This window comes from Ornithorhynchus anatinus, chromosome 13 (assembly GCF_004115215.2).
Source record: "Ornithorhynchus anatinus isolate Pmale09 chromosome 13, mOrnAna1.pri.v4, whole genome shotgun sequence".
Taxonomy (NCBI): domain Eukaryota; kingdom Metazoa; phylum Chordata; class Mammalia; order Monotremata; family Ornithorhynchidae; genus Ornithorhynchus; species Ornithorhynchus anatinus.
In genome coordinates this window covers 1,911,780-1,938,544 of record NC_041740.1, presented here as the reverse complement: position 1 = coordinate 1,938,544, position 26,765 = coordinate 1,911,780, and the positions used below count along the sequence as shown (strand labels likewise).

Here is a 26,765-nt window from a genome sequence, read left to right as displayed (position 1 = left end):
GTGTCCGTTACCCCGTTCTACCGTCCTCCCCCGAGCGCTCGGGCCGGCGCCCCGCACACGGTCGGCGCTCGATAAATGGGCCCGGGGGCGGTTAGACTGGGCGGCCCGACGTCCCCGTCGACGTCCCCGACGACGTCCCCGAGTCTCGGCCCGGCCTCACCTTGCGACAGATGTCCAGCCGGACGCCGAGAGGGGCTCGCTGAGACAGGGACACCACGGCCAGCAGGTCCCCGAGGTTCGGGCAGTCTGAAGGGGGCGGAGGGTGGGCGGAGGGCACGGGGTGACCCTCCGAGATGTGCCCGTGGGCCTCCCTACCGTCCCCCCTCGCCCCCGTGGCACGGCGGGCAGGGAAAGCGTCTGTTTCTCGGTCCACCCTCCTCTCCCGAGCGCTCAGTCCGGCGCCCCGCACGCGGTAAGCGCTCAGTACGACCCGTTATTCCTTTCTATTAACGTCCGTCTCCCCCTCGAGACTGTAAAGCCGGCGCCGGCCGGGAACGTGTCTGTCCGTTGTTCCACCGTCCTCTCCCAGGCGCTCGATACGGCGCTCCGGAAGCGCACGGTAAGTAGGATTTATTATTTATTTCTGTTTTCGTCCGTCTCCCCCTCGAGACCGTAAACCCGTCGAGGGCCGCGAATGTGTCCGTTTATGGTTCTAGTGGACTCTTGCAAGCGCTCAGCACAGCGCTCTGCACACAGTAAGCGCTCAATACAACATTGTTTATTCCTATTAAGGTCCGTCTGCCCCTGGAGACCGTAAACCCGTCGAGGGCCGCGAATGTGTCCGTTTAGGGTTCTAGTGGACTCTCCCAAGCGCTCAGCTCAGCGCTCCGCACACAGCAAGCGCTCAGTGCGACTCATTATCTACTCCCGCTAACGTCCGCCTCCCCCTCTGGACCGCAGACCCGTCGCGGGCCGGGAAGGGGTCTCTCTCTCGTTCGACCGGCCCCTCCCAAGCGCTCGGTCCAGCGTCCCGCCCGGGGCGAGCGCTCGACCGGTCGGGCCGAAGGAAGGGGGGGGGGGGGACGTACCGGCCGCCAGGACCTGGTCGCAGAGGCAGCGGCAGAGGCGGGGGGAGACGGGCCCGTCGGGCAGGCAGGCGATGAGGCCGCGGAAGCCGGGCTCCTTCAGCTTCAGCCGCTGCTTGCTGCGCTCCGCCACGCGTTCGCTCCGCAGCAGCTTGTAGAGGACCTGGGCCGGGGCGGGGGGGGGCGTTCGGACGGGGGGGCGGCGAGGGGGGGGGTCCCCCCTCCGCGGCGTCTATCTCGCCGCCGAATCCGCCGCCCTCCTCTCCCCTTCTAATCCCGCGATATCCACCGAGCGCTCACCACGTCCCGGGCCCCGTCCCAAGCGCCGGGGGGAGGCGCGAGGTCGTCGGGTCGGGTCCCCGCCCCGGGCTCACCGTCGCCCCGTTCTGCGGTCGAGGCGACCGAGGCCCGGGGGAGTGAAGCGACTCGACGATAATGACGACGATGGCAATTGGTAAGCGCTTACTATGTGCAAGGCACTGATCTAAGCGCCGGGGGGGGGGGGGGGGGGACGGGGGTCGTCGTCTTCTTCATCCCCGTTTGACAGAGGAGGGAACCGAGGCCCAGAGAAGCGAAGCGACTCGCCCACCGTCGCCCGGCCGACAAGCGGCGGAGCCGGGATCAGAACCCGTGACCCCTGACTCCCCAGCCCGGGCTCTTGCCACGGAGCCACGGCTGGCCCGAGGTCACGCGGCGGACGCGGGGAGGAGGCGGGATCGGAACCCGTGACCCGCCGACCCCCAGGCCTGTAAGCTCGGGGCGGGCGGGGAATAACGCTACTACTACCACTAATAATGTTGGCATCTGTTAAGCGCTTACTACGTGCGCAGCGCCGTTCTAAGCGCCGGGGGAGATACGGGGTCACACGGCGGACAAGTGAAGCAGCGTGGCTCAGTGGAAAGAGCACAGGCCTGGGAGTCAGAGGTCACGAGTTCGAATCCCAGCTCACGGCCGTGTGACCGCGGGCGAGTCACTTCGCTTCTCTGGGCCTCGGTGACCTCATCTGGAAGATGGGGATTAACCGGGAGCCTCACGTGGGACGCCCCGATGACCCCGCACCCACCCCGGCGCTTAGAACGGCGCTCGGCCCGTAGTAAGCGCTTAACGGATACCATTATTACGTGGCGGAGCCGGGAGTCCGACTCATGACCTCTGCCTCCGAAGCCCGGGCCCTTTCCGCCGAGCCACGCTGCTCGGTATCTGTCGGGCGCTTACTATATTCCGGGCACCGTGCTAAACGCCGGGGCGGAGAGAGGCAAATCCGCCCCGGACGGAAAGCGATCCTCCGCCAGGCCCCGGCCCGAGCGCCGGGGCGGACGGCGGCGAGTCCGCCCCGGCCGGAGCGCGGGGGTTGCCGTCCCGCTCCCGAGCGCTCGGGACGGCGCCGGACGCCGGCGGGACGGGGGTCGCACCTTGAAGAGCCGGTCCCTCAGGCCGTCGGAGGCGGAGGGCCTCACCAGCAGGGCGAAGAGAACCTCCACGTTGCCCGGCTCCAGCAGGAAGCTGCCCAGCTGGTCCTGGGCCGGGGAGCCCTTCAGCAGGTCCAGCATCACGTCCAGCGCGCCGCAGGCCTGCCCGGAGGGACCCCGGGACCCGGGGGGGAGGTCACCGACCGGCGCCCCGCGGCCCCCCGCCCTCCCGCCGGCCCCTCCGCGGCCCCCCCCCGGCCGCCCACCTGGCCCTGGTCGGCGGTCCCGGCCAGGTAGCCCAGCAGGCCGTGCAGCTCCTCCGGGGAGGGGCCGCGGGCCAGGAAGTCCTTGGCCAGGCCCAACAGCGACGTCTGCACCGTCCGGAGGTCGTCCGCCGCCAAGGGACGCTCCCGCCGCGGGCTGGGACCGGCCGGGGCCCCGGGACGCCCGGACGGCGAGAAGAATCGCCGCGTCCGTTAGGGATCGGGGGTCGCCGGGAAGCCCTCGCGCGCCCCCCCGGGGCGGACGCGGTCGTCCTCGCCCTTTCCCACCTCGCGGAACCCCCGATGGCGGTCACCCCCGGATCGCCCGCGCCACCCCCTCACCTGTAGTGAGTCCGCACGGAGTCGAGGATGTACTGGACGCCGTATTTCCTTCGCACTCTCTGCCTGTGATCTTTCACCGTGCCGGACAGGTACTGGATGTGGCCTGAAGGACGGGGTCGGACGGGGGGGACGACGCAGAGCCGCGTGAGCCGGCACGGGAGATCCCCCCCCGATACGATTCCGTTGCCCGCACCGGGCCCTCCGAGCGCTCAGTACAGTGCTCCGCACACGCTGAGCGCTCAATAAATACGACTGAACGGGATAGGGGGCGCGAAGGAAGGGGAGCGGGGGTCGGGAGGGGGGGGGGGGTCCCAGGGTGCCGGGTGGCTCGTGTCGGGGGTCCGAGCCGACGACGGCGACGGTCGCGGTTCGTTAAGCGCTTACTATGGGCCGGGCACTGCTCTAAGCGCCGGGGTGGATCCGGCGGGGGCCCGTGCCCCACCCCGTTAGCCCGAAGCGGCCCCGGCGCCCCGAAGAGCGCCCGACGCGGAGCGAGCGCTTAACAACCAGTTAATCGGGTCGGCCGCGGCCCCCGCCCCGCCGGGGGCTCGCCGTCTTCATCCCCGTTCGACAGACGGGTCGGAGAAGGGAAGCGACCGGCCCGAGGTCACCCGGCGGACGAGCGGCGGCGCCGGGACGAGAGCCCGGGGCCGCCCGGCTCCTCTTCCCGCTAGGCGGGAGGGCGAGGCGAATACCCCGGTCGGGAGCGGCGCGTCGAGCGGCAAGAGCCCGGCCCTGGGCGTCGGGGGTCGTGGGTTCTAATCCCACCTCAGCCGCGTGACTCCGGGCGAGTCGCCTCACCGCCCCCGGGCCTCGGTTCCCTCACCCGTCCCCGGGGGACGCCGCCGACCGTGAGCCCCACGCGGGCCAGGCCGCCGACCCCGCATCTACCCCGGGAGACGCGCCGACGGTCACGGCGGGGAGGGGGGAGACCGAGGCGGGGAGGGGCTTCACCCAATCGGACGGCGAAGTCGCTGTGGCTCCAGAGGGAGAAGTCGAAGAGGAGGTGCTGGTAGAGGAGGTGCAGGAGGGGACCGTGCCCGTCCGAAGCCACTTGCTCCATGAGCATCTGGGCGGCCACGAGCACGTTCATGTCCATGGCGTGGCTGGGCACCTGCTCCCCCGCCCCCGGGCAACCAACGCGTCGGTCAGGGGGTGCCGGTCGGGGCCGCTCGCAACGCGCGGGGAGCGCTGGGCCCAACGGGCGGGCGAGGCCGGCCCAACGGAGATGGCTGCCCTCGAGGAGCTGCCCGGCCGGCCCCCTGGCCCGCGTCCCGCCAACGCCCGCGGACCCGCCCCGCGCCCTCCCCTCTCCCAAGGCCTACGGGAGGCCCGCCTCCTCCCGGGAGCCTTCCCCGGCTGGGCCCCCTTCTCCCGCTCCCTTCTGCGTCGCCCCGGCCCGCTCCCGTCCCTCCTCCCCGCAGCGCTCGCGTCCGCCGTTTATCGCTCCGCATCCCTCTCTGTCCCCCCGCTCCACGCCGCCCGGACGGCAAGCTCCTTGTGGGCGGCGAATGTGCCCGTTCGGTCCTCTCCCAAGCGCTCGGCCCAGCGCTCCGCCTCGCGGGGCCTCGTTCTCGCCCGTCCCGCCGGCGGCCCCCGGCCGGCGCCCTCCCTCCTCACGGTCCCCGTCTCCCCCTTGACCGGGAGCCCGCTGTCGGGCGGGGATCGCGTCCACCTGTCGCCGAGCCGTCCGTTCCGAGCGCCTAGCGGAGCGCTCCGCGCGCCGGGAGGGCTCGGTCAACGCCACCGAACGGATGGATACGGCCGGACGAGCGAACGGCCGACGGGTCCGCCGACAGGCGGGGGCGGGCCCGGGGCGGCAGGAGCCAGAGCCGGGGGGGCCCGGGGGGGGCCCGGAGCGGCCCGGGGAGGGAGGGAGTCCCCGACGGGCCCCGGCCGTCTCCCCCTTCCCCGGGGTGGCGTCTTGTTTTCCCCGAGGGACCCCTCCGGGGCAAGAGAGCGCGCCGTTGAGGCTCACCTTCTGCAGCAGCGCCCCGATGATGGCGGGCCCGTGGCACTGTATCAAGCCGTCCTGGTTGACCGGGTGCCCGCGGAGGAAGTTCTTCACCATGAGGAGGAAGGCGGCCACTCCGTTCCGCTCCAGGCGGCCCTCTGGGAACGAGGCCGGCCGTCACCCACCCCGGGGGGCGCCTGCTACGGGCCGGGCGCCGGGGGCCCCGGGGCCGGTCGCGGGCCCCGTCCCACACGGCGTGAGGGGGAGGGCCGGCGCGCCTCGCCCGTTGTACGGGGGAGAAGACCGAGGCCCGGCGGCGCCGAGCGGCCCGCCCCGGGTCCCCCGTCCGCCGGGTGAGCCCGGGCCGGCCGTTTCACCTCTCCGGGCCTCGGTGCCCTCATCTGGAAAACGGGGACGAAGACCGGGGGGGGGGGGGGGGGGAACCGGCCGCGGCCCGCTGCCCTCGTATCTCCCCCGGTGCTCGGCCCGTGGCGAGCGCTCACGCCCCGGCCGCCCGTCTACTCGTTCCGCCGTCCGTCTCCCCCCGCCGTGAGCCCGTCGGGGGGTAGGGATCGTCTCCGTCGCCGGGACCGTACTCTCCGAGCGTCGGGTACGGCGGCGCCGGGCGCGCCGTAAGCGCTCGGTGGACAGCGCCGAATGAACGGATGGCGCCGGCTGCCCCCCCCCCGTCCCCACCCCCCCGGGGCCCGGGGTGGGGTCGGGGAGGCTGGGCGGGGGGCGGTTCTTACCCGAGGCCTTGCCCAGGGGGATGAGCAGCCCCTGGGCGTCGTGAGAGGACGTCAGCTCCGGCCCTACCAGGTGATGGGTCTGGGGCAGCCCCTCGCTCTCGCGCGCCTGGGCGGCCACCTGCTCCAGGAGGGGCAGCAGGGCCCCCATGCCGCCCACGCAGTTCACCACGTCCTGCGGGGGGGGGGGGGGGGCCGGGGGTCAGCGGTCCCCGGTGCCCTCCGGGGTCACCGACCCCCCGCGCGCCCCCGACCACAGGGACTATACCGAGCGCTTGGGAGGGCACGAGGCCGCCGGAGTCCGGAGCCGCGCTCCCCGCCCACGGCGGGCTTGCGGGCACCAGGACTCCGGGCCTCGGTTCCGGAAAACGGGAGCGGAGACGGCGAGCCCCGCGCGAGACGGGGGCCGCGTCCCGCCCCGTCTGCTTGCCTCCGCCCGGCGCTCGGTACAGTAGCGGGCACGTTCGACGCGCTTAACCGACGCCGTCGGCGTCACCGTCACCGACGCGACGTCGACGACGAGCAGCGGCACGGCCTATCGGGTGGAGCCCGGGCCTGGGAGTCGGAGGGTCGTGAGTTCCAATCCCGTCCGCCGCGTGTCGCTTCTCTGGGCCCCCGGTTCCCTCGTCTGCCAAACGGGGATCGGGCCCGGGAGGGCCCCCCACGTGGGACGGGGACCGGATCCGACCCGATTCCCGGACCGGGAGCCCCCCGTCGGGTAGGGACCGTCTCCCTCTGTGGCCGAACTGCACTTTGGAAGCGTCCGGTACGGCGCCCAGTCGAGCGCTCGGTAGATACGACCGAGTGAAACGAATCCGCTTGGCTCCGCATGGGACGGCTCCGATGCCCGTCTCGTTTTGCGTCTCCCCCCTTTTCGACTGTGAGCCCGCCGTTGGGCACGGACGGCCCCTCTCTGTCACCCAACCGGCCATCCCAAGCGCTCAGGACGGTGCTCGGCACGTAGCGCTCACCAAATACCAGCATTCCTCTTTTAGCATAATGATAACGACGGCATCCGTCGAGCGCTACGTGCCGAGCACTCTTCTAAGCGCTGGGGGGGATACGGGTCGTCCCCCGTGGGGCTCCCGGTCTTCATCCCCATTGGACGGATGAGGTCGCTGAGGCCCGGCGAAGCGACCGGCCCGGGGTCCCCCAGCTGCCAGGCGGCGGAGCCGGCATCTGAACCCATGACCTCCGACTCCCCGGCCCGGGCTCTTTCCGCCGAGCCACGCGGCTTTAGGACGGCGCTCGGCGAGCGCTCAGCAGACGGCCCGACTGAACGAATGGGCGTCTACCGGACGCCGCGATTATCATTACCATCGAATAAGCGGCGCCGTCCCCCGCCCGCCGCCTACCTTGACGTCCCAGTTGACCACCTTATGCCCGGTCAGCCTCCCGTCCAGACTCTGTCCCGGCGCCAGGTCCAGGCAGATGTTGTTCCGGCAGGCCTGAGGGGGACGGGACGGGACGCTGGCGAGGGTCCCGGGCCCACCCCCGGCCCCCTCCCCCGACCCCCGGCCCGGTCGTCGTCCTCCGGCGGACCCCACCTGGGGAGTGTAATAGAGCAGCAGCTTGCCGCTCAGCTCGTGCAGTTCGCTGTCGGGCTTGAAGGGCGAGGTCTCGTTGGGCCCTGAGGGAGAGAGGGACCCCGGCCGCCGGTGGAGCGGGGCGGCTGCGCCCGCCCCGGCCCTCCCCGCCCCGTCCGCCCCGTGGCCTCGGTCGAGCCGCTTGGCGTCTCCGGGCCTCGGTTCCCTCATCTGGAAAACGGGGATGGAGCCCGGGAGCCCCACCCGATCTGCTTGGATCCACCCCGGCGCCCGCTACGGCGCCCGGCACCTAGTAAACGCTTAAAAAATACAATTCGGATGGTTATCGTCTGCTTGGATCCACCCCGGCGCCCGGTACGGCGGCCGGCACCTGGTAGACGCTTAAAAGATTCCACGATTCCGATGGTTATTATTTGCCTGCATCCACCTCGGCGCCCGGTACGGCGCCCGGCACCTAGTAGACGCTTAAAGATTACCACGACTCGGATGGTTATTATTTGCTTGCATCCACCCCGGCGCTTGGTACGGCGCCCGGAGCGTAGGAAGCGCCGAAAGAGTGCCGTAATTCTGATTATTCAGAGAAGCAGCGCGGCTCAGCGGAAAGAGCCCGGCCGTGGGAGTCGGAGGTCACGGGTTCGGATCCCGGCTCCGCCACTCGGCAGCCGGGTGGCCGTGGGCGAGTCGCTTCGCTTCTCTGGGCCTCGGCGACCTCATCTGTCAAATGGGGATGAAGACCGGGAGCCTCACGGGGGGGGGGGGGGCGACCCGATGACCCCGTATCTCCCCCGGCCGCTTAGAACGGTGCTCGGCACGTAGTGAGCGCTTGACGGATCCCAACGTTATGATCATCTGCGTGCGTCGACGCCGGCGTTGGGTACGGCGCCCGGCCACGTGGTCCGCGCCGGACCGACACCACGAGCGTCGTCGTCAATAATAATGACGCCGGCGTCTGTTAGGCGCGCTGCGGGCCGAGCACCGTTCTAAGCGCCGGGGGAGATACGGGGTCATCGGGTCGTCCCCCGTGAGGCTCGCGGTTCATCCCCGTTTTCCAGATGAGGTGACCGAGGCCCGGAGAAGCGAAGCGACTCGCCCACGGTCACCCGGCTGACGAGTGGCGGAGCCGGGAGTCGAACCCGTGACCTCTGACTCCCAAGCCGCGCCGCTTCCCATATCATCAGTAGGTCCCTGAGCTCGGTCTCCCGGGGGAGCCCCGATCCCGGGAAGCAGCGAGGCCTAGGGGTCGGAGGTCGGGCCCGGCGGTCAGAAGGGCACGGGTTCTGATCCCGGCTCCGCCGCCCGTCCGCCCCGTGTCCGTGGGCGGGTCACCTCCTCTGGGCCTCCCGGGAGGTGGGGACGGAGCCCGCGGGACCCCCCCCCCCCCCCGGGCCCGGAGCGGGCGCTCGGCCGACGCCGTGGTCACGGCCGTCCCCGAGGGGGCCCCCACCTGAGGCGTGGAGGTTCTTGACGTGGGACGCCTGCAGGGCCTCGTGGAAGACGGCCACGGACCCCAGCTGCCCCTCCAGGGACGTGGGGCTGCCCCACTCCGTGTCCTGGCCGCCGGCCACCGTCGTGGTCACCCCGCCCTCCTGGGGGGTCCCCGGCCCCGCCGGGGGCCCCGGGGCCCACCCGCGGCCGGCCAAGGCGGCGGGGAAGGACCGGGAGCGGGCCAGCAGCGGGTGGGCCGGGAAGGGCGGGTCCGGGAAGCGGGCCGGCGGGGCGAAGGCGGCGGGGCCCGGGCCGGCGGCGGTGGTCGTCGTGCGGTGGCCGGCCGAGCCGATGCAGCACGAGGAGAAGGCCTGGAGGGGAGCGGACGCGGCCGGGGTCGGCCGGGGAAGGGGCCGGGCGGCCCGGCGGCGGCCCCCCTCCCCCCCGCCCGGGCACCCACCTCGCCGAGCGACGGGCAGCGCAGCTGCGCCGTCCTGAGGAGCCGCCCGTCGGCGTAGACGTGGACCAGGTTCTGGCCGAAGGGTCGGCGGCCGGCGACGTGGACCACGGCGACGGAGTGCTGCGGCGACCGGCCCGCCCCCGCGAGAGCCCCGCGTCACCCCCGCCGCCCCCGGCTCCGGCGCGGGGGCGGCGGGACCTCCCCCCCCTTCGCGTCCCCGCCCGGGCGCTCGGCCCGGGGGTGGGACCTCGGGCGAGCCGCTCAACCTCGCCGGGCCCCGGGTCCCTCTTCCGCGGGACGGGGAGCCGCCCCCTCCCCGGGGGACGACCCCATCCCCCCGAATCCACCCCGCCGCCCGCCGCGGCTGCCCCGGTGCCGCCGGGAAACCGGGACCCCCCCCCCGACGGGCCACCCCTCGACCGGGCGGGTGGAGGAGCGGGGACCGCCCCCGCCCCGGGGCGAGGGGGGACCCACCCAGGCCGAGTCCTTGAAGGGGAACTCGGGCAGGGCCACGGTCATGTACTCCTTCTTGGTGCAGACGGCCACCACCAGCGTCCCGCCGGCCGTGAAGAACGCCTCGAACCCGGTGCCGCCGGGGGTGAAGAAACTGGGGCGGGCGGGACCGTCAGGCCGCCGACCCCGGCGGGCCCCCCCCCCCGGGCCGTCCCCCGTCCCCCCCCGGCGGCCCCCTCACCTGTACAGCTGCCTCCGGCGGAGGCGGGAGGCCGGCTCCCGGTTGAGGCAGAGCCAGGCGTGGAAGGAGAAGCCGGCCCCGGGCCAGCGCTGGATGGGCGGCACCGCGATGCCCGCCATCCCGGGGGTCAGGTCGAAGTAGCGCAGGGCGCGGTCGGGGCCCTCCCGGCGCGCCATGCCCGACAGGGCCCGCACCACCGGGGCGGCCAAGGGGTGGGCCGCCCGGCCGGCCTCGGGCCACAGCAGGCGGAAGAGGCGACGCAGCTGGGCCGGCCGCAGGGAGACGCCGCCCAGGGCCCGCAGCAGCTGCAGCAGGTGGTCGGCGCAGCGGGGCCCCGGCCCGGCCCCCAGGGCCTCCAGCAGGCGGTCCACCATGCCCGCCCGGACGCAGGCCGAGCGGCTGCGGGGCCCCGCGTCGCACAGGGCCCGCAGCCGCTCCGCCAGGAAGACCCGCAGGTCCGGGGAGGGCAGGGCCGGGAGCCAGCGGGCCAGGACCAGCAGCGGCTGCTCGTTGCGGATGGCCGGGGGCGGGCGGGCCGCGTGGTCGCCTTCCGCCGCCTGCGGGGACGGCGCCCGCTCAGTCGCGCCGCCCCGCCCCCGGCGCTCGGCGCGCTCGGCCTCCCCGGGCCTCGAGACCGGCAGCCCCGCGGGGGCCGGCCCGATGACCCGCTATCTCCCCCGGCGCTTCGGACGGTGCCCGGCCCGTAGCGAGCGCTTGACGGATACCGTCCTTCTTATCTACAAATGAGGGCGCCTGGCGCGTCGTGAGCGCTTAGCAAGTACCATCCTTATTTATTATTCGCAGCGCCCGGCACGGAGTAAGCGCTATAACAGATACCCTCCTTATTTATCATTTACAGTGCCTGGCGCATACTGAGCGCTTAGATACCGTCCCTATCATTTATTATTTACAGTGCCCGGCACAGAGTAAGCGCTTAACAGATACCATCCTTATTATCTATAAATGACCGCGCCTGGCACGTAGTAAGCGCTTAGCGGATGCCATCCTTATCATTTATTATTTGCGGTGCCTGGCACGGAGTAAGCGCTTAACGGATACCATCCTTATCATTTATTATTTGCGGTGCCTGGCACGGAGTGAGCGCTTAAATACCATCCTTATCATTTATTATTTGCGGTGCCTGGCACGGAGTGAGCGCTTAAATACCATCCTTATCATTTATCATTTACGGTGCCTGGCACGGAGTGAGCGCTTAAATACCATCCTTATCATTTATTATTTGCGGTGCCTGGCACGGAGTGAGCGCTTGGCGGATACCATCCTTATCATTTATTATTTGCGGTGCCTGGCACGGAGTAAGCGCTTGGCGGAGACCATCCTTATTTATTATTTACGGTGCCTGGCACGCAGTAAGCGCTTAGCGAATCCCATCATTATTTACAGCCTGGGTTCGAATCCCGGATCTGCCACTCGTCAGCTGCGGGCAGGTCACTTCACGTCTCTGGGCCTCAGTTCCCTCATCTGGAAAAGACTGGGAGCCTCGCGTGGGACGACCCGATCGCCCCGTGTCTCCCCCAGCGCTCAGAACGGTGCTCTGCACAGCGTAGGCGCTTAACAAATACCGACGTTATTCTCATCGGTAGTACTGGCGTGACCCCAGCGGTTAGAAGGGCGACAGATGCTCGGCGCTTAAGAAATACCACCAGAAATCGAAACAGAAAGGGCGGCTGGACGCCTCCCGATCAGGAGGTCTGGGGGAGCCCCGCGACGACGGGTTTCGGGGGGCCGGGGTCCCTACCATGTTGAGCAGCTCCTGCAGCAGGCGGCGAGTTGGGGGGCCTTGGCATCGGAGGACCTCAAACAGGTGGGAGTAGCCAATCCTCTCCTTGAACACTTCCTGTCGGGGGAGAGGGCGGCTCGACGGGGCCCGGCGGCCCCCGGGGAAACCGGGGCCGCGGCGGGACTCGGAGGCCGGGGGTCCCGATCCCCGGAGGCGGGTCGTTTCCCTTTCCTGCGTCCGTCACCTCATCTCTAAAAGGGGGATCACGACCGTGCCCGGAGGGACGAGGACTGGGCCCGACCCGCTGACCTCGTGCCCGACCCGGCGCTTAAGACGGCGGTCGGCCCGGAGCGGGCGCCCGAAGGGTAACGGGGCGCTCGTTCACCTTGGCCGACGGCGAGTTGCTCATGATGGCGGTGAGGACGGCGACGGCGTGAACCGCGATGGCGTCCTCGTCCCCGTCCGGCGCCTGGGGGTGGGGAGGGGTCGTGAGCCGCGACCCCCGACCCCCCCCCCCCCCGCCGCGGGGGCAGGTGGGTCCGTCCCGGGGCGGGAACAGGCCGCGGAACCCGGGCCGGGCCTCGGGTCGGCGGCGCCCGGCACGGCGCCGCACTAGGGGAGCGCCCCGGCGGCGTTTCACCCTCCCGGCCCGGGGAACGCATCTCTCGATCGTTCCGTCGTCCTCTCCCGGGCGCTCGGCCCAGCGCCCCGCACGCGGTAAGCGCTCCACGAGTACGACGGACCGAAGGGACCAACGGCCCGACCCCGGGGGCGAAGACGGGCCGGCCTCCCGGCCTCCAGCGCCTCCCGGCCGGGAGGCCCTTCCCGTCCTCTGACCTCGGCGCGTCCGGCCGCGGCCCGCCCGCGCCCCGTCCCGGGGCGGGGATAGAGAGGGAACGGGCGCCAGATGCGGGGGGATCCCGTGCCGCGCGAACCCCCCGCTCCGGCGGCCGGGGACCCCGCCGCCGGCCGCCGGCGGAGGCCGAGAGGAGACGCCAGCGGCCCGCCGGGGGCCGGAAGAGACCCCCTGCGGGGAGCCTGTGGGCGTCGGGCAGGGGGCCACGGCGACGGGGGGCGGTCCGAAGGAACCCTCCCACCCCTGCCAAGGGGCGACCCCGGGCAGGGCGGGCCGCGACGGTGGAATTCCGGATGTCGCCCTCGCAGAGAAGCACCGGCCCGCGGGCCCCCCCGAAGCTCCTGGGACTAAACGCCAGCGGCGGCCGGGGTCCCGCGGGCCGTCTCGAGGCCCGGGGGACTTTGAACGGAGCTTTGAAGGTTGCCCGGGGCGGGCCGAGCCCGAGAGCGGAGCGGCCTAGCGGAGGAAGAAGCCCGGGACCCGGGTTCCAGTCCCGCCGAGGCCGGGGGGCCTCGGGCGAGTCGCTCGGCTCGGTCTCGGCTGCCTCGCCCGGGGACCGGCGGCTCGACGCCTGCCCTGCCTTCCCCTCGGACCGCGAGCTCTCGTGGGACGGGGGCCCGGGTCTGACTCGACCCGCCCTTCGTCTACCCCGGGGGCTGGCACAGAGTCAGCGCCTAAGAGACGCCGTGATCACTACGGTGGATACGGAAAGGGCGGGCTCCGCCTCGCTGCCCTCTGGGGGGCACGAGGGGACGTAACGAGGGTCCGGGGAGAGGACGGGGCGGGGGGCCTCGCGTGGAGGAGAAGCCGGAAGGCCCTAGTGAATACGGCCCGGGGCCCGGAAGTCAGAAGGACCTGGGTTCTGATCCCGGCTCCTCCCCCGGGCTGCCGGGTGGCCTCGGGCGAATCGCTCGACCCCTCCGGGCCTCGGTTCCCTCGTCTGTAAAACGGGGGTGAAGGCCGTGAGCCCCACGCGGGCCGCGGACCGCGCCCGACCCGCCGGCCCCGTCCCTACCCCGGCGCTCAGAGCGGCGCCCGGCTCACAGCGGGCGCTCGTCGTCATCCCCCTCGACCGTAAGCTCGCCGTGGGCAGGGAACGTGTCCGTCCATCGTACTTTCCCAAGCGGCCGGTACGGCGCCGCGCCCGGCGGTAAGCGCTCGGTAAGGACGACCGGATGAAAACCGCTCAGGCCGCGCGCCCGTCGAAGGGCGGGGACCGTCTCTATCCGTTGCCGACTCGTTCGCTCCAAGCGCTTAGTACAGTGCTCTGCACAAGAGTAAGCGCTCGATAAATACCACTGAAGGAATGAAGAACGGGCTCCGGGATGGGACGGGGGCTTTTTGCGACCAGGCGGGGCACGCCCGACGTACAGGAGGTTAGAGGGGAGGAGGGGCGCGGCGACCCCCCCGCCCCGTGACCCCGCGGAACCGGCGCGTCTGCCCGGCCTCAAGCCCCCAGCACCCGCGCGGCAGGCGAGCAAGTACCTTCTGGGCACCCGTCTCGGGCGGTAACTGAGCGGCGGGCTCCCTCCCTGCCCCCCGAGCCGCCGGGCACCAGGAGCTCTGGTAGAGCTGGTGGGAGGAGCCGTTGGCCACGGGAGGGGACGGGGCGGGAGAGAAGAGAGAGAGGGCGTTAGCGGGGAGAAGCCGCCGGCGTCTCTCTGGCCCGCGGACGGCCGGACGGCGGAGGTCGGGGGGCACCCGCCGGCCGGCGCCCGCCCATCCGCGGACCCCGCGGGGATGGGCGGCAGAGCGGAGCGGGCAGGGGAGCCCCGAAGCTGAGAAGGGAAGCCGGAATTCCCGCTTCCCGGCCCTCCGCGCGGAGAGGAGGAGGAGGGCGGCGACGGCGGGGCGGGCCCCGGGCCTCGGTCGGGCCGGCGCCGCCGCGCACGGGCCGGGAGGGGGCCGGGTCGGTCCCGCTCCGCGCGGGTCGGCGCCGGGCGCTCCCGGGGCGCGTCAGAGCGGAAGCGTGGCCCGGTGGAGAGAGCCCGGGCCCGGGAGTCGGAAGGGCTCCGAAAACGGGGGGCTCCGGGCCGCGGCCAACCCGACTCGCTCGTATCCACGCCGGCGCCCGGTACGCCGTCTGGCGCGCGGCGGGCGCTTAACCGACAGCACGGTCGGCGGCGGCCGGGAAGCCGCGGGACCCCGCCCGCCTCAGACCCCCTACTATTCCTCGCCCGTCCCGGGGCCCTGCCGGGCGGGGCGTCTCCCTGGGGAGGGCGCGCGGGAACCGGGTGCGGGTCAGTCGCCGGGCCGGGACGGTCTCTACCCGATGCCGTTCCGCGCGCTCCGCACGGCGCTCCGCACGTAGTACGCGCTCAGTGAACACGACCGAGTGAATGAGGAACCGCCCCCCGCCCCCTCGGAGGGACCGTTTTCCGAGGGGTTTTCTCGCGTCCCGCTCCCCGAGTGACCTCCCGGCAACTCGGGGTCCCCGAGCGCTACGGGGGGGCGCCTGACCGAGATCGCCGAGAGGGAGCCCCCGCGGGGCTCCTCGAGCCGGGTTTGGGGCGAGAAGGGGGGCAGCCGGAGCACCCCCGGCCGCGGCCCCCGCAGAGGGGGAAGCCGAGGCAGGGCCCGGGGCGTCCGGCCCGGAAGGGATGCGGGGCGGGGGGAAGAGGGGCCCCCCGGCCCCGGCCGACCTGGCTGTTCTGGACGAGGCGGATGATGTGCTCGAAGCAGTTGTTGCCGAGGAAATCCGCCTGCAGGGTGGGGCGGTCCTCACAGTCCAGCATCCGGGGGATGGCGTCTGCGGGGCGAGGGGTCGGAGGTCGAGGGGTCGGGGGCCGCTCGGGCCGGACGATCCCGGGCGCCAGTCGACCCCCCCCCCCCCCGAGGGCCGATTTGGGGAGCCCCCCCCCTCCGCCCCGCGCCCCGGGGGGAGACGCCGGAGCGGGGGGATGCGGGGACGCGTCCGTCTGCTGTCGCATCCCGCCCTCCCGAGCGTCTAGTACGGTGCTCCGCGCACGGTAGGCGAGACCGGAAGCTCCGTGAGGGCGGGGACGGCGCCCGCCGGCTCCGCCGGTGCTCGGCGAGCGCCCGCCCTGCCTCGACGTGCCCCGCCCGCCCCCGCCGAGAGACGCGGCGCGGCGTAGCGGCTAGGGCCCGGGAGTCGGGAGGACCCGGGTTCTAATCCCGGCTCCGCCGCGTGACCTCGGGCAAGCGACTTCGCTTCCCCCGTGCCTCCGTTCCCTCCTGCGCAAAACGGGGACGGGGCCCGGGAGCCCCACGTGGGACGGGGACCGGGTCCCAACGCCATCTGCTCGGCTCCAGCCTGGCGCCCTGGAGGGGGCCCGGCCCCCGACAGCGATGGCGGCGGCGCCCGCCGAGCGCCGACCGCGTGCCGGGCGGCGTTCTACGCGCCGGGGCCGATGCCGGGTCGTCGGGTGGGGCTCCCGGGCTTCACCCCCGTTTCCCAGACGAGGCACCCGGGGCCCCGAGACGGGGGAGCGGCTCGGCCCGGGATCGGAACCCACGGCCCCCGACTCCCCGGGCCGCGCCGCCGGTCGATCATCGGTACTGTCGATTACCCAGCATGCCGATCCGGAGGGTGACGATCCCCTCCTCCGGATGGGCGGGGGCGGCCCGGTCGGCGTTGAGCACGTGGAAGTAGCCGTCCAGGAGCGCCCGGAGTTCGGGCCCGCGCCGGGGGGCGCCGCAGCCGTGCAGCAGGTGAACGGCCGCCACCAGCCCCCGCAGCACCAGCCGCAGGAGCCGGGGGTCCCCGGGGGGTCCCGGGGGGCCGCTCCAGCCCCGCAGGACCCCCAGCAGCGCGCCCACCGAGCCCGGGCCCACGGCCGCCAGCGCGTTCTCCTGCGGCGGGGGGAGGACGACACGACGGCCGGGCGGTCAGCCCGCCCCGGGGGATCCGAACCCGCGACCGCCCCCCCCCCCCCCCCCGCCCCGGCCCCCGCCCCGAACCTTCCGGCCGGAGACGACGGCTCCGAAGAGGTGGACGAGGCGCAGCTGCAGGGCCGGGGGCAGGGGCCGCTCGCCTTCCCGGAAACACTCTGCGGGCGGAGGACGGGGCGAGGGCCCGAGACGTCGCCGCCGGGCAGGGGGACCCTCGCGGCGGCTTCCGAGGGTCACCCGGTCCATCCCCCCGCCTCCGGGCCGGCGAGGGCCTCGCCCCCCCCCCCCGGGCCCCTGGCGGGGCGCGGGCGCAAGAGGGGAAGACGACCCCCACCGTGGGCGGCCCGCCCACCCCGCGGGGGGACGGCCGGGTCATCCCGGGGGGTCCAGAGGGTGGTCGGGGCCGCCCGGAAACCTGCAGACCCGGCCCACCGAGGCACGGTTCCCGGGAACTCCCCCCGCCCCCGGAAGACCCCGGCTTCTCTCTCGAAACCCAGGAAACAAAAGCCTCCTGGGGATTTTAGGGGCTTTCTCCCTCAGCCGCCAACTGTTTCATGACTGAAAACTGCCCCGGCGCTCTGGGGCGGGCGGCAGGTGCCGGGCCGGGCCCGGGCCCGGGGGGGGTCCCTCGCCCGCCCGAGGGCAAACATGAAACGCGAATAAAGGTTCTATTTGCTCCCTCGGTTTGGGGGCCGCGTCCTCGAGTCCCCCAACGCCCCGGGCCCCAACGGTCCCTCCGGGAGTCGGGGACGGGGGGGGGGGGGGGGCGTCGCCGGCTGGGAGGGGGCCGGCCGGGCAGCCTCGGCCCGGGTTCCGATCCCGCCCGCCCTGCCGTGTGACCGCGGGGCGGTCCCTCCGCCTCTCTGGGCCTCGGTTCCCCGGCCTGTAAGATGGGGACGCCGGGCGGGCAAGGGGACCGGGGCGGCGCGACTGCCGGGACCCCAGAGGCCCCGGGCCACCCGCCGTGCCCTCCCCGGGCACTTAATAATAATCGTAAGAATATCGGCCCTTGCTAAATAACGTTGGTATTTGTTAGGCGCTCACTATGTGCGGAGCACCGTCCTGAGCGCCGGGGGAGATCCGGGGTCATCGGGTCGGCCCCCGTGAGGCTCACGGTTAATCCCCGTTTGACAGATGAGGGGACCGAGGCGCAGAGAAGTGGAGTGACTCGCCCACGGTCACACGGCTGCCAGGCGGCAGAGCCGGGAGTTAAACACTTTACTGGGGGCCGGGCACTGAAATGAACGGTGTCGGACAAAGTCCGTGACCCGCGTGGGGCTCACGGTCCAACGGGGAGGGAGAAGAGGCCCGGGGAATAACAATAATAATAATAACGATGATAATGCCGATAATACTGTCGGTATTTGTTAAGCGCCGACTGTGTGCCAAGCACCGCTGTAAGCGCCGGGGGAGATCCGAGGTCATCGGGTCGTCCCACGTGGGGCTCGCGGTCTTCATCCCCATTTTCCAGATGAGGCGACCGGGGCCCGGGGAAGCCACCCGCCCGCCGTCACAGGAGCCGGCGAGCGGCGCAGCCGGGATCAGAACCCGGGTCCCCCGATTCCCCGGCCCGGGCTCTACCCGAATCGGAACCGGAGCGCCGGCTCTTCCCGGAGGCGGACCGGGCCGGGGACCAAATCGTCCTAGCGTCCTCCGCCCAGCGCTCCGTCTAGCGCTCCGGAGGCGCTCCGTCGACACGGCCGGATGGGCCGCTCGTCCGGAGACGGACCGGAAAGGGGGATCCCCCCCGGCCCCCGGAGGAGGGGGCCGCCGTCCGGCCCCCCCCCCGGGGCAGAAGGGGGGCACGGCGCAGAGACGCAGGCGACGGAAGGACGCTCACCTTGGAAGACGTCGCCGAAGGTCTGGGGCAGAGCGGCCGCGGCAAACCTGTACCTGCTCCTCTCTTTCGGACTCACCGCCTCCCTGCGGGGGGGGAGGGAGGTGGACGGGAGGACCCGGGGGGGGGGGGGTCGGGACCCCCGGAGCCGCCCCCGGGAACCGCCCCCCGGCCCCCCCGGCCCCCCTCACCCGCTCAGCTGCCTCCGCCAGGTCTGGTAGGGGTCGAAGAGACACTCGCACAGGAGCAGGACGTGGGCGGCCACCGTCTCCAGCTGGGCCGGCTGCGGGGGGCCGCTCTTGAGCTGGGGCGGATCAGAGCAACGGCGGGTGGGTTTCGGGCGAGACGGCGGGACCGAGGGGCGGGTTCGAATCTCCCGGGGGGGGGGGGGGGGGGCCCGGGCAGGATTAGGATCACCGGCCCGGTATCGGCTGAGCGCTCGCGCCGCGGGAGATTCGGGGGTCCTCGGGTTGCGCCGCGGGGCCTCCCGGTCCCCGTTCGACGGACGAGGCCGCCGAGGCCCGGAGAGGCGGAGCGGCTCGCCCGAGGCCCCCCCGGCAGACGAGCGGCGGGGCCGGGATCGGGACCCGGGGCCTCCGGTCCAGGGGCGGGGACCGTATCTGTTACCGATCCGTCCGTTCCAAGCGCTCGGCGCAGCGCTCGGCACACGGTGGGCGCTCAGTAAATGCTACTGAATGAACGACTAGGCTCCCTGCCCACACCCGGGATGTGAATAACAGTAAAATAGGATAACAGGGACGACGGCGTTCGCGAGGCGTCCGCCCCGGCAGGCTCCGGGGTGGACGCGGTCGAATCGGGCGGGACGACGGCGCTTCGCACTACAGTGAGCGCTCGGACCGAAGGAACGACCGCTGCGCCGACGGTCTGGGGCGACCGGGGGGAGACCGCGAGCCCGTCGTCGGGCGGGGATCGTCTCTTACCTGTTGCCGGATCGTTCATTCCGAGCGCCTGGTACGGTGCTCCGCCCGTGGCAAGCGCTCAGTAAATACGAACGGATACGGATCGGCCGATTACGGAGAGGATAAAAACGCGACCAGACTCCCTCCTCTCCCCGCCACGGAGAACGGGAGCCCCGTGCGGGACGGGGGCCGGGCCCCGCTCCGAATATCCTCCCCCCGCCGCAGCGCTCGGCACGGGGCTCGGCGCAGAGGAGGCGCGGCGACCGGCTGACTTAGCGGCGTGGTTCGGGGGCAGGAGCCCGGGCTTCGGAGTCGGAGGTCACGGGTTCGAATCCCCGCTCGGCGGCCGCGTGACCGCGGGCGAGTCGCTTCGCTTCTCCGCGCCTCGGTCACCTCATCCGGAAAACGGGGGTTAACCGTGAGCCCCACGTGGGACGACCCGATTCCCCCGGGTCTCCCCCGGCGCTCAGAACGGTGCTCGGCACATAGTGGGCGCCTAACCGATACCAACGTTATTATTATTATTATTATTATTATTGCCCTTCTGGACCGGAGGCTCCCTGAGGGCGCTGGTCTTCGGCTCTCCCGAGCGCCCGGTCGTCCATCCGTTCATTCGAGGCTATTTACTGAGCGCTTACGGTGTGCGGAGCGCTGTGCCGGCGGTTGGAATGCACCGCGCGGCGACGGTCCGGTGTTCCGGCGCGGCGTAGGCGCTCAAACGGTAGCCCGGGGCTAGGGACCGCCCGGCTTCTCGGGGTCCCCGGACTGGCCGCGAGGGGGCGCTCACCTGTCCGTCGTTCATTCGACGGTATTCATCGAGCGCCGACCGTGCGCACGGCACTGTGCTAAACGCTTGGAACGGACGATCGGGCAACAGAGGCGATCCCTGCCCAACCACGGGCTGGAGCTTTGCTCCTTCTGCCTGTCCCCCCTCCCCCCCCGCCGCCAGCGGTCGCCGATCAGTAAGTAGAATGAGAGAAGCGGCGCGGCTCAGTGGAGAGAGCCCGGGCTTGGGGGTCGGCGGGCATGGGTTCGAATCCCGGCTCCGCCACTTGGCAGCTGGGTGCCCGTGGGCCGGTCGCTTCGCTTCTCCGTGCCTCAGCTCCCTCATCTGTCAAATGGGGATGAGGACCGGGAGCCTCGCGGGGGACGACCCGACGACCCCGTCTCTCCCCCGGCGCTCGGAACGGTGCTCGGCACAGAGTAAGCGCTCAACAGATACCGACGTTATTATCGCTGTTAATGCGATAATAAGCAGGCCCATTCCCAGCCCTACGTCGACGGGCCTGGGTCCACCCCGGCGCCCAGTACAGTGCCTGGCCCACGGTAAGCGCTTAACGAACGCCGTCACGCTGCGCGTCATCATCGACGGCGTCCCGTCTCAGACCCAGCCGCCTCGGCGCCCGCCGGCCTCGCGGCCCGGGGTCCGCCGCCGGGACCCGTTAAGCGCTTACTACGCGCCGGGCGCCGCGCTACGCGCCGGGGCGGATACGGGCAAACCGAGCCGGACCCGGTCCCCGTCCCCCGGGGGGCGGCTCAGGGTCCCAATCCCCGTCGTGCCGGGGGGGCGACCGAGGCCCACGGCGGGCCGGCGGTCACCCGGCAGACCGGGATTAGAACCCGCGACCCCGCGGGGGCGGCTCGGCGGCTCCCGGGGGGGGCGCGCGGAGACCCCCCCCCCGGCCCGGCGGAGCTCACCTGGGCGGTGCAGGCTGCCAGCAGGGCCATGACCTGGTGTACGAACACGGGGGTCTTGTCGGGCTGGACGTTCTCCGGATTCCTGGAAGAGAGCCGCGGGCGTCCACACGCGCACACGCACGCTCAGGCCGGCCTGCGCGGACGCACGGGCCGCGGCCCGGCCACCGCGGACCCCGGAAATCCCTCCCCCTCCCTCGGGGAGCCCCCCCGCCCCTCCCGGATTTCCCGGGGCCGGGCCGGGGGCCGTCGCCGGAGCCCCGGGAGGCGCTCGGTCGATCGGGTCGGCGGGATCCGGGGCGTAGGACGGGCCCCGGGGCCCCGGGGCCGTCGCGACGTGCGGGGGGGAGCGGCGCGGCTCGGTGGCGGGGGCCGGGGCTTGGGGGTCGGAGGCCCCGGGTGCCAACCTCCTCCGCTGCGTGGCCTCGGGCAAGCCGCCGCGCTTCTCTGGGCCCCGGTCCCCTCGTCTGGAAAACGGGGCGACGGACGGCGAGCCCGTGTCTCCCCCGGCGCCTCGAACGGCGCTCCGCACGGAGTGAGCGCTTAACGGGTAGCGCGACGATGCTGACGAAGCGCCTACCGCGTGCCAAGCGCCGGGGGAGATCCGAGGTCATCGGGCCGTCCCCCGTGGGGCTCCGCGGCTCCGTCCCCGTTTTCCGGACGAGGGGACCGAGGCCCGGGGAAGCCGGCCCGGCGGACGAGGGATCCGGACCCACGGCCTCCGACCCCCGGGGCCCGCGGCCCCGAGCCGCGCCGGGGGGACCTCGGGGGCGGGGGTTCGTTGCGGGGCGGGAGCTCCGGGGGTCCCCCCCGCCCTCCCCGGGGGGCGTCCGGCCTACCTGCAGATGACGACGAAGAACTTGACCAGCAGCAGGGCCTGGGCCAGGCCGGCCCGGGTCCCCCCGTCCCCGTCCCCGTCCCCGTCCGGCCGGCGGCGGCGCAGACGCTCCGCGCAGACGCTGAGCTGCTGGCTCAGGACGCGGAGCAGGTCCCGGGGCAGGCTGGGGATCTCCGCCACCGCCTCTTCCGGCCTGCGGCGGGACGGAGGGCGGGCGGACTCAACGGCGGAGCCCCCCGCGGCCGGGAGTCCCGGAGGGGCGGATCCAGCAGCGTCAAACTCTGAATTCCCGGCGGGAATTCCCTTCTCGTTCTCCGGGGACGGGGGCTCGACAGGACGCGCGAGCGTCTCGGACTGATCCCGGAGACGACCCGGTGCCCAGAGGGCGTCCGGGGGCCTCTTCCGTCCGTTCGGTCGTACCCCCGCGGCGCGCCGGACCGAGCGGCGGAACGAGAAAGGGACGCGTTCCCTGCCTTCCGCCGCCCGGAAACCGCAAGACGGGGTCCCGGGGCGGGGGGGGGAGGGCTGGCCGGGGGGGGCCACATCGGTCAGCGGCTCCTCTCTCGGTGGTAGTTACCGAGCGCCTACTGGGCGCGGGACGCCGTACCGAGCACCTGGGGGACCGCGAGGCGCCGATGACGACGTCCTTCTCCCGCCCGCCGCGGGCCGGGGGTCCGGACCGTCGCCCGGAGCGTCCGGCCCTCCCCGTCCGGCCCCCGCGGGGTCAGCTCACCGGCGCGGCTCCAGAGACTGGACGGCGATGACCTTCTCGAAGCTGGCCACGAAGGCCTCCAGCCACTGCTGCAGGTAGCCCGGGTCCCTCTGAAGATAACGATAACAACGATATCGGCGTTTATTCAGCGCTCCGCACGTGGCGCTGGGATACGGGGTCATCGGGTCGGCCCACGTGAGGCCCCCGGCGAATCCCCGTTTGCCGGACGAGGGAACCGGGGCCCCGAGAAGTGAAGCGACTCGCCCCCCCCGCCCGGTCTCCCGGCTGACAAGGGGCGGAGCCGGGATTCGAACCCGCCACCTCGGACCCCCGAGCCCCGGCTCCTTCCTTTCTGCAGGCGGGCGACGGGGTCGCCTGGCGGGTAGAGCCCGGGCCCGGCGCTCGGAAGGGCCCGGGTCCTCGAGCCGTCGGCGACCCCGGTCCGGTGACGCGGCTTTCCTCCGCCTCGGTTCCCCCGTCCGCAAAGCGGGGACGGGGACCGTCCCTCACCCGTCGCCCGGCTGTCCGTTCCGAGCGCTCGGCACGGTGCCGTGCACAGAGTGAGCGCTCGATGAATACGCGGGAACGGACGAGAGAGACGAGATCGGCCCGCATCCCTCCCGGCGCCTAGGACGGCGTCGGGCGCGTGCGAAGAGGAGGGAGACGACCGGGAAGAGCGCCAAGAACAGCGGGGACGCCACGCTGTCGGTCCGCCCCACCGATCCGACTCGGGGGGGGGGGGGGCTCCCCGCGCGCGGGGCACCGTACCAAACGCTCGGGAGAGGTGGGCCGAACAGCGCCGGCAGACGTCGAAGCGAAACGTCTCGCTTCCCCGGGGAGGTCGGTCGCCTGACGCGTCCGCTCCGGCGTATTTACCGGGGGCGGAGGACTGTACCGAGCGTCCGGGAGCGGACGGGACGACGAGAAGGCGACGCGTCCCCTGCCCGGGACCGCGCTTCGGCCGCCGCCCCGCTCGCCGGGCCTCCGTCTCGCCTCTCTCCTCCATCCCACCGTATCTCTGGAGCGCTCGCTAGGCGCCCGGAATGGACGGTCCGGCCGCGGACGGAGACCGTCCCCGCCCCGTAACGGGCTCCCGGGCTCTCCGGCCGCCGACCTCGCGCCCACGTCCCCGCCTCCGGCCCCGGAAGGCCCCCCCCCCCGCCCCCGCCGAGGGCCCGCCTCCTCCGGGAAGCCCTCCCCGACCGCGCCCTGCTCCCGCTCCCCGCCCCGCACCCCTTCCTTCCCTCGGATTTCTTAATTTCTACCAATCCCCCTCTCGGCCGTAAGCCGGCCGGAGGCAGGGAACGCGTGCCGGGCGCCGACCTGAACCCCCGGGAGAGTCCGGCGGAACGGGCTTCCGGTCTACCGGACTCTCCCGAGGGTTCAGTCCGGCGTCCGCTAAGCGCCCCGGTCCGGACGACTGGGCGCCCACGACGACCTTCCGGCCCAGATGACCGTACGGGCGGCGCTCGGCGGGGCGCCCGGCGAACACGCCCATCGGGGGGGACGGAAGGGGCCCGGAGGTGCCGGGTGGGGACCGCCACCCTCCCCGGCCGCGCGTCCCGTCCGCAGAGCCGGACGAGGGGCGGCCCGAGCCGCGGGGGGAGCCGCGGGCCTTGGGGGACGCCGTCTCTGCGTCCTCCGGGCCGGGCGGCGAGGAGGGGGATCCCCGGGGGTCGCCCCGGCACACGGACGGCCCCGCGGGGCCGCCGAGGCCTCGCCGAGACGCCGTCCCTCCTCCCCGCGCCCGCCGGGACGGGGAGGGTCCCGTCCCCGCCCCCGTCCCCGAGGCCCGGCGGCCCCCGCCCGCCCCCCGTCCGGCCGTCACCTGACCCCCCGGTCCCCGGGGCTCCTCCATCGCTCCTCGGACGCCGGCGGCGGGACGCGGGGGGCGGCCGGGGTCCCGAGGGCGGGGAGCGGCCGGTGCCGGAGGGGAAACGGTCCCCCCGCCCCCCCCCCATCCGTCCCCGGCCCCCGGGCGGGGGGCGGGCAGGAAACGCACAGTCACCGTGGCTGTGAGAGGCGGCGGTTTCCTCCGGGGCCCGGAGACCGCAGGCCCGAGGGGGGCGGGGGGCGCCCGCCGCCGAGGAGGCCGCCGTCGAGGCCGCCGGGGCCCCGACCGAACCGTGACGACGGCGGTGTCGGTCAAGCGCCGACCGGGTCCCCGTTTGCCGGAGGAGGTCACGGAGGCCCGGAGAGGTGAAGGGACTCGCCCAAGGCCACGGGGCGGACGGGGGGGGGGGGGGGGGGGGGCGGGATTGGAACCCGGGCAGGTCACCTCGCTTCTCGGCGCCTCAGTTCCCTCGTCTGTAAAACGGGGATCAAGACCGGGAGCCCCCCGCGGGCCGACCCGATCCCCCCCGCGTCTCCCCCGGCGCTCGGGACGGTGCTCGGCGCACAGTGAGCGCCCAACAGATACCGACCTCGTTCCCTGACCTCGCGGCCGTTCCGCCGGTCTACCGGACTCTCCCGGGCGCTCGGGACGGCGTCCCGCGCAGAGCCCGCGCCCGACGGGACCGAGCGACCCCACGCCGGAGGCGGGGGAGCGGGGGCCGGGGGTCAGACGCCCCCCTCCCGGGCGGCCCCGACCGTCGCGGGATTTTACCCGTGCGATAATGACGGCGGCGTCCGTCAGGCGCTCGCTAGGTCATCGGGTCGTCCCCAGCGAGGCTCCCGGTCTTCCTCCCCATTCTCCGGATGAGGTCACCGAGGCCCAGGGAAGGGACTCGCCCCCGGCCACCGGGCTGCCCGGCGGCGGAGATGGGATTCGAACCCGTGACCCCCGACTCCCCGGCCCGGGCTCCTCCCACCGAGCCGCGCCGCGCGTCGAGTCGCCCCCCGCCACACGGCGCCGAACGCCCCGGGGCGAGACGACGCGGACGCGGCCCCCTCAGACACGCGGCCGTTCCGTCACCCGGTCCGTCGGCCGCGTCGATCGGGCGCCGACCGCGCGCGGGGGACTGTGGTGGGCGCTTAGGGAGAGGGCGACGCGGCAGTCAACGGCGACGCCCCCCGCCCGCGACGACCAGCGGAGCGCCGAGTGGGGCGCTCCGCGCACGGTGAGCGCTCAGAGGAGCGGCAGCGGCTCGGTGGAAAGAGCTTGGGCTTCGGAGGCGGAGGTCATGGGTTCGAATCCCGGCCCCGCCGCCCGGCAGCCGGGGGACTGTGGGCGAGCCGCTTCACTTCTCCGTGCCTCGGTGACCTCATCCGGAAAACGGGGACGAAGGCCGGGAGCCTCACGGGCGACGACCCTCTGCACGTGGTGAGCGCTTAACAAATACCAACATTATTAGAACGGCGCTTAGCACGTCGGAGGCGCTTGAATGCCGTCGTCGTCATTATTAATAAATGCAGCTGAATGAATGAATGGATGAATGGAGTAATTTTCCGCTCCGCACTCTCCCTCCCTCCCCCTGCCTTGCATTTTTCACCTTGGACCGCTCCTCGGGTCCACCCTCCATCCCTCCCGCCGCAGAAGCGCCCCGATGCCCCTCGACGTGGGCCCCCCGCGCGGCCGCCCTCCGGCCGCCCCCCCCCCCCCGGCCTCCGGTCTCGACGCCCGTCGGGGCGGCGGCGAGGAGACGGGATTTTCGGGAGGCGGGTCGGCTCCCCTCCCACTCGGGGACTCTCCTCGCCCGCCCGGCCCGCCCGGCCCGCCCCCGCCCCCGCGGGAGGGCGGGTCGGGGGGTCCGCCCGGGGGGCGACGGCGACGCCCGCCGGCAGCCGGACGTTCACGGAAGTCGAGAAATCGGGGACCCGCACGTCGAACCGGGAAGGCGGGTTGGGGGGGGGGGGGCCGAGAGCGGGCAAACGTAGACCGAACGTTTTCGGGGACGCGGCCGGGGGCAGAGGTGTCAGACCCCGTCCTGGGCGCCGGGGTAGGTGCGACCGGACCGGGCCCGCGTCGGGGCTCGAGGTCTCAGGCGGGAGGGAGAAGGGGTGTCGGGAGAACGGAGTAAACGGAGTGACCCGACCCAGGTCCCGCGATCGGCGGAGCGGGGATCGGAACCCGGGTCTCTCGACCGCCGGGTGCCCGCCCCTCAGGGAGGGAGGATTCGCCGGCGGGGCCGGGGGGACGCGCCCCCTCTGGCTCGGCCCGCCCGGGCCTTCCATCCTCCGGCCTCCCTTGGCCGCCCACCCCATCCGACGACCGCGGGCGCGCCGGCTCCCCGCCCCGGGCCAGCCACCGTGCCGGGCGCCCTCGGGGAATCGGAGCCCCGCGCCCGGCGCGGGGCCGGTAACGATGGTGACGTCGGTATCTGTTAAGCGCCTACTGTGTGCGGAGCGCCGTTCTGAGCGCTGGGCGAGAGCCGGGGCAATCGGGTTGTCCCGGGTGGGGCTCCCGGTCTCCGTCCCCGTTTTCCAGACGAGGGAGCCGAGGCGCCGACGAGGACGGCCGGGATTCGAGCCCGTGACCTCCGGCTCCAGGGCCCGGGCTCTTTCCACTGA

The 26,765-nt window shown here is 73.1% G+C and overlaps 1 protein-coding gene across 1 annotated transcript in view; it reads right to left on the bottom strand.

Annotated features, from left to right (window-relative positions):
- Positions 1-26,765, bottom strand: part of NBEAL2 (neurobeachin like 2) — a 53,719-nt gene that overhangs the window by 16,361 nt on the left and 10,593 nt on the right. The window contains exons 2-26 of the mRNA XM_029077846.2: positions 22,338-22,426; positions 21,606-21,797; positions 20,770-20,851; positions 18,343-18,455; positions 18,155-18,237; positions 16,384-16,472; positions 15,993-16,275; positions 15,105-15,211; positions 13,948-14,034; positions 11,992-12,075; positions 11,625-11,723; positions 9,866-10,422; positions 9,646-9,778; positions 9,172-9,291; positions 8,731-9,082; positions 7,287-7,369; positions 7,095-7,187; positions 5,743-5,914; positions 5,018-5,151; positions 3,994-4,153; positions 3,040-3,142; positions 2,701-2,854; positions 2,438-2,596; positions 1,029-1,188; positions 161-246 (exon numbers count right to left, since the gene is read on the bottom strand). Coding sequence (XP_028933679.1) covers positions 161-246; positions 1,029-1,188; positions 2,438-2,596; positions 2,701-2,854; positions 3,040-3,142; positions 3,994-4,153; positions 5,018-5,151; positions 5,743-5,914; positions 7,095-7,187; positions 7,287-7,369; positions 8,731-9,082; positions 9,172-9,291; positions 9,646-9,778; positions 9,866-10,422; positions 11,625-11,723; positions 11,992-12,075; positions 13,948-14,034; positions 15,105-15,211; positions 15,993-16,275; positions 16,384-16,472; positions 18,155-18,237; positions 18,343-18,455; positions 20,770-20,851; positions 21,606-21,797; positions 22,338-22,426 — 3,774 coding nt within the window. The remainder of the gene's footprint in view (positions 1-160; positions 247-1,028; positions 1,189-2,437; positions 2,597-2,700; positions 2,855-3,039; positions 3,143-3,993; positions 4,154-5,017; positions 5,152-5,742; positions 5,915-7,094; positions 7,188-7,286; positions 7,370-8,730; positions 9,083-9,171; positions 9,292-9,645; positions 9,779-9,865; positions 10,423-11,624; positions 11,724-11,991; positions 12,076-13,947; positions 14,035-15,104; positions 15,212-15,992; positions 16,276-16,383; positions 16,473-18,154; positions 18,238-18,342; positions 18,456-20,769; positions 20,852-21,605; positions 21,798-22,337; positions 22,427-26,765) is intronic.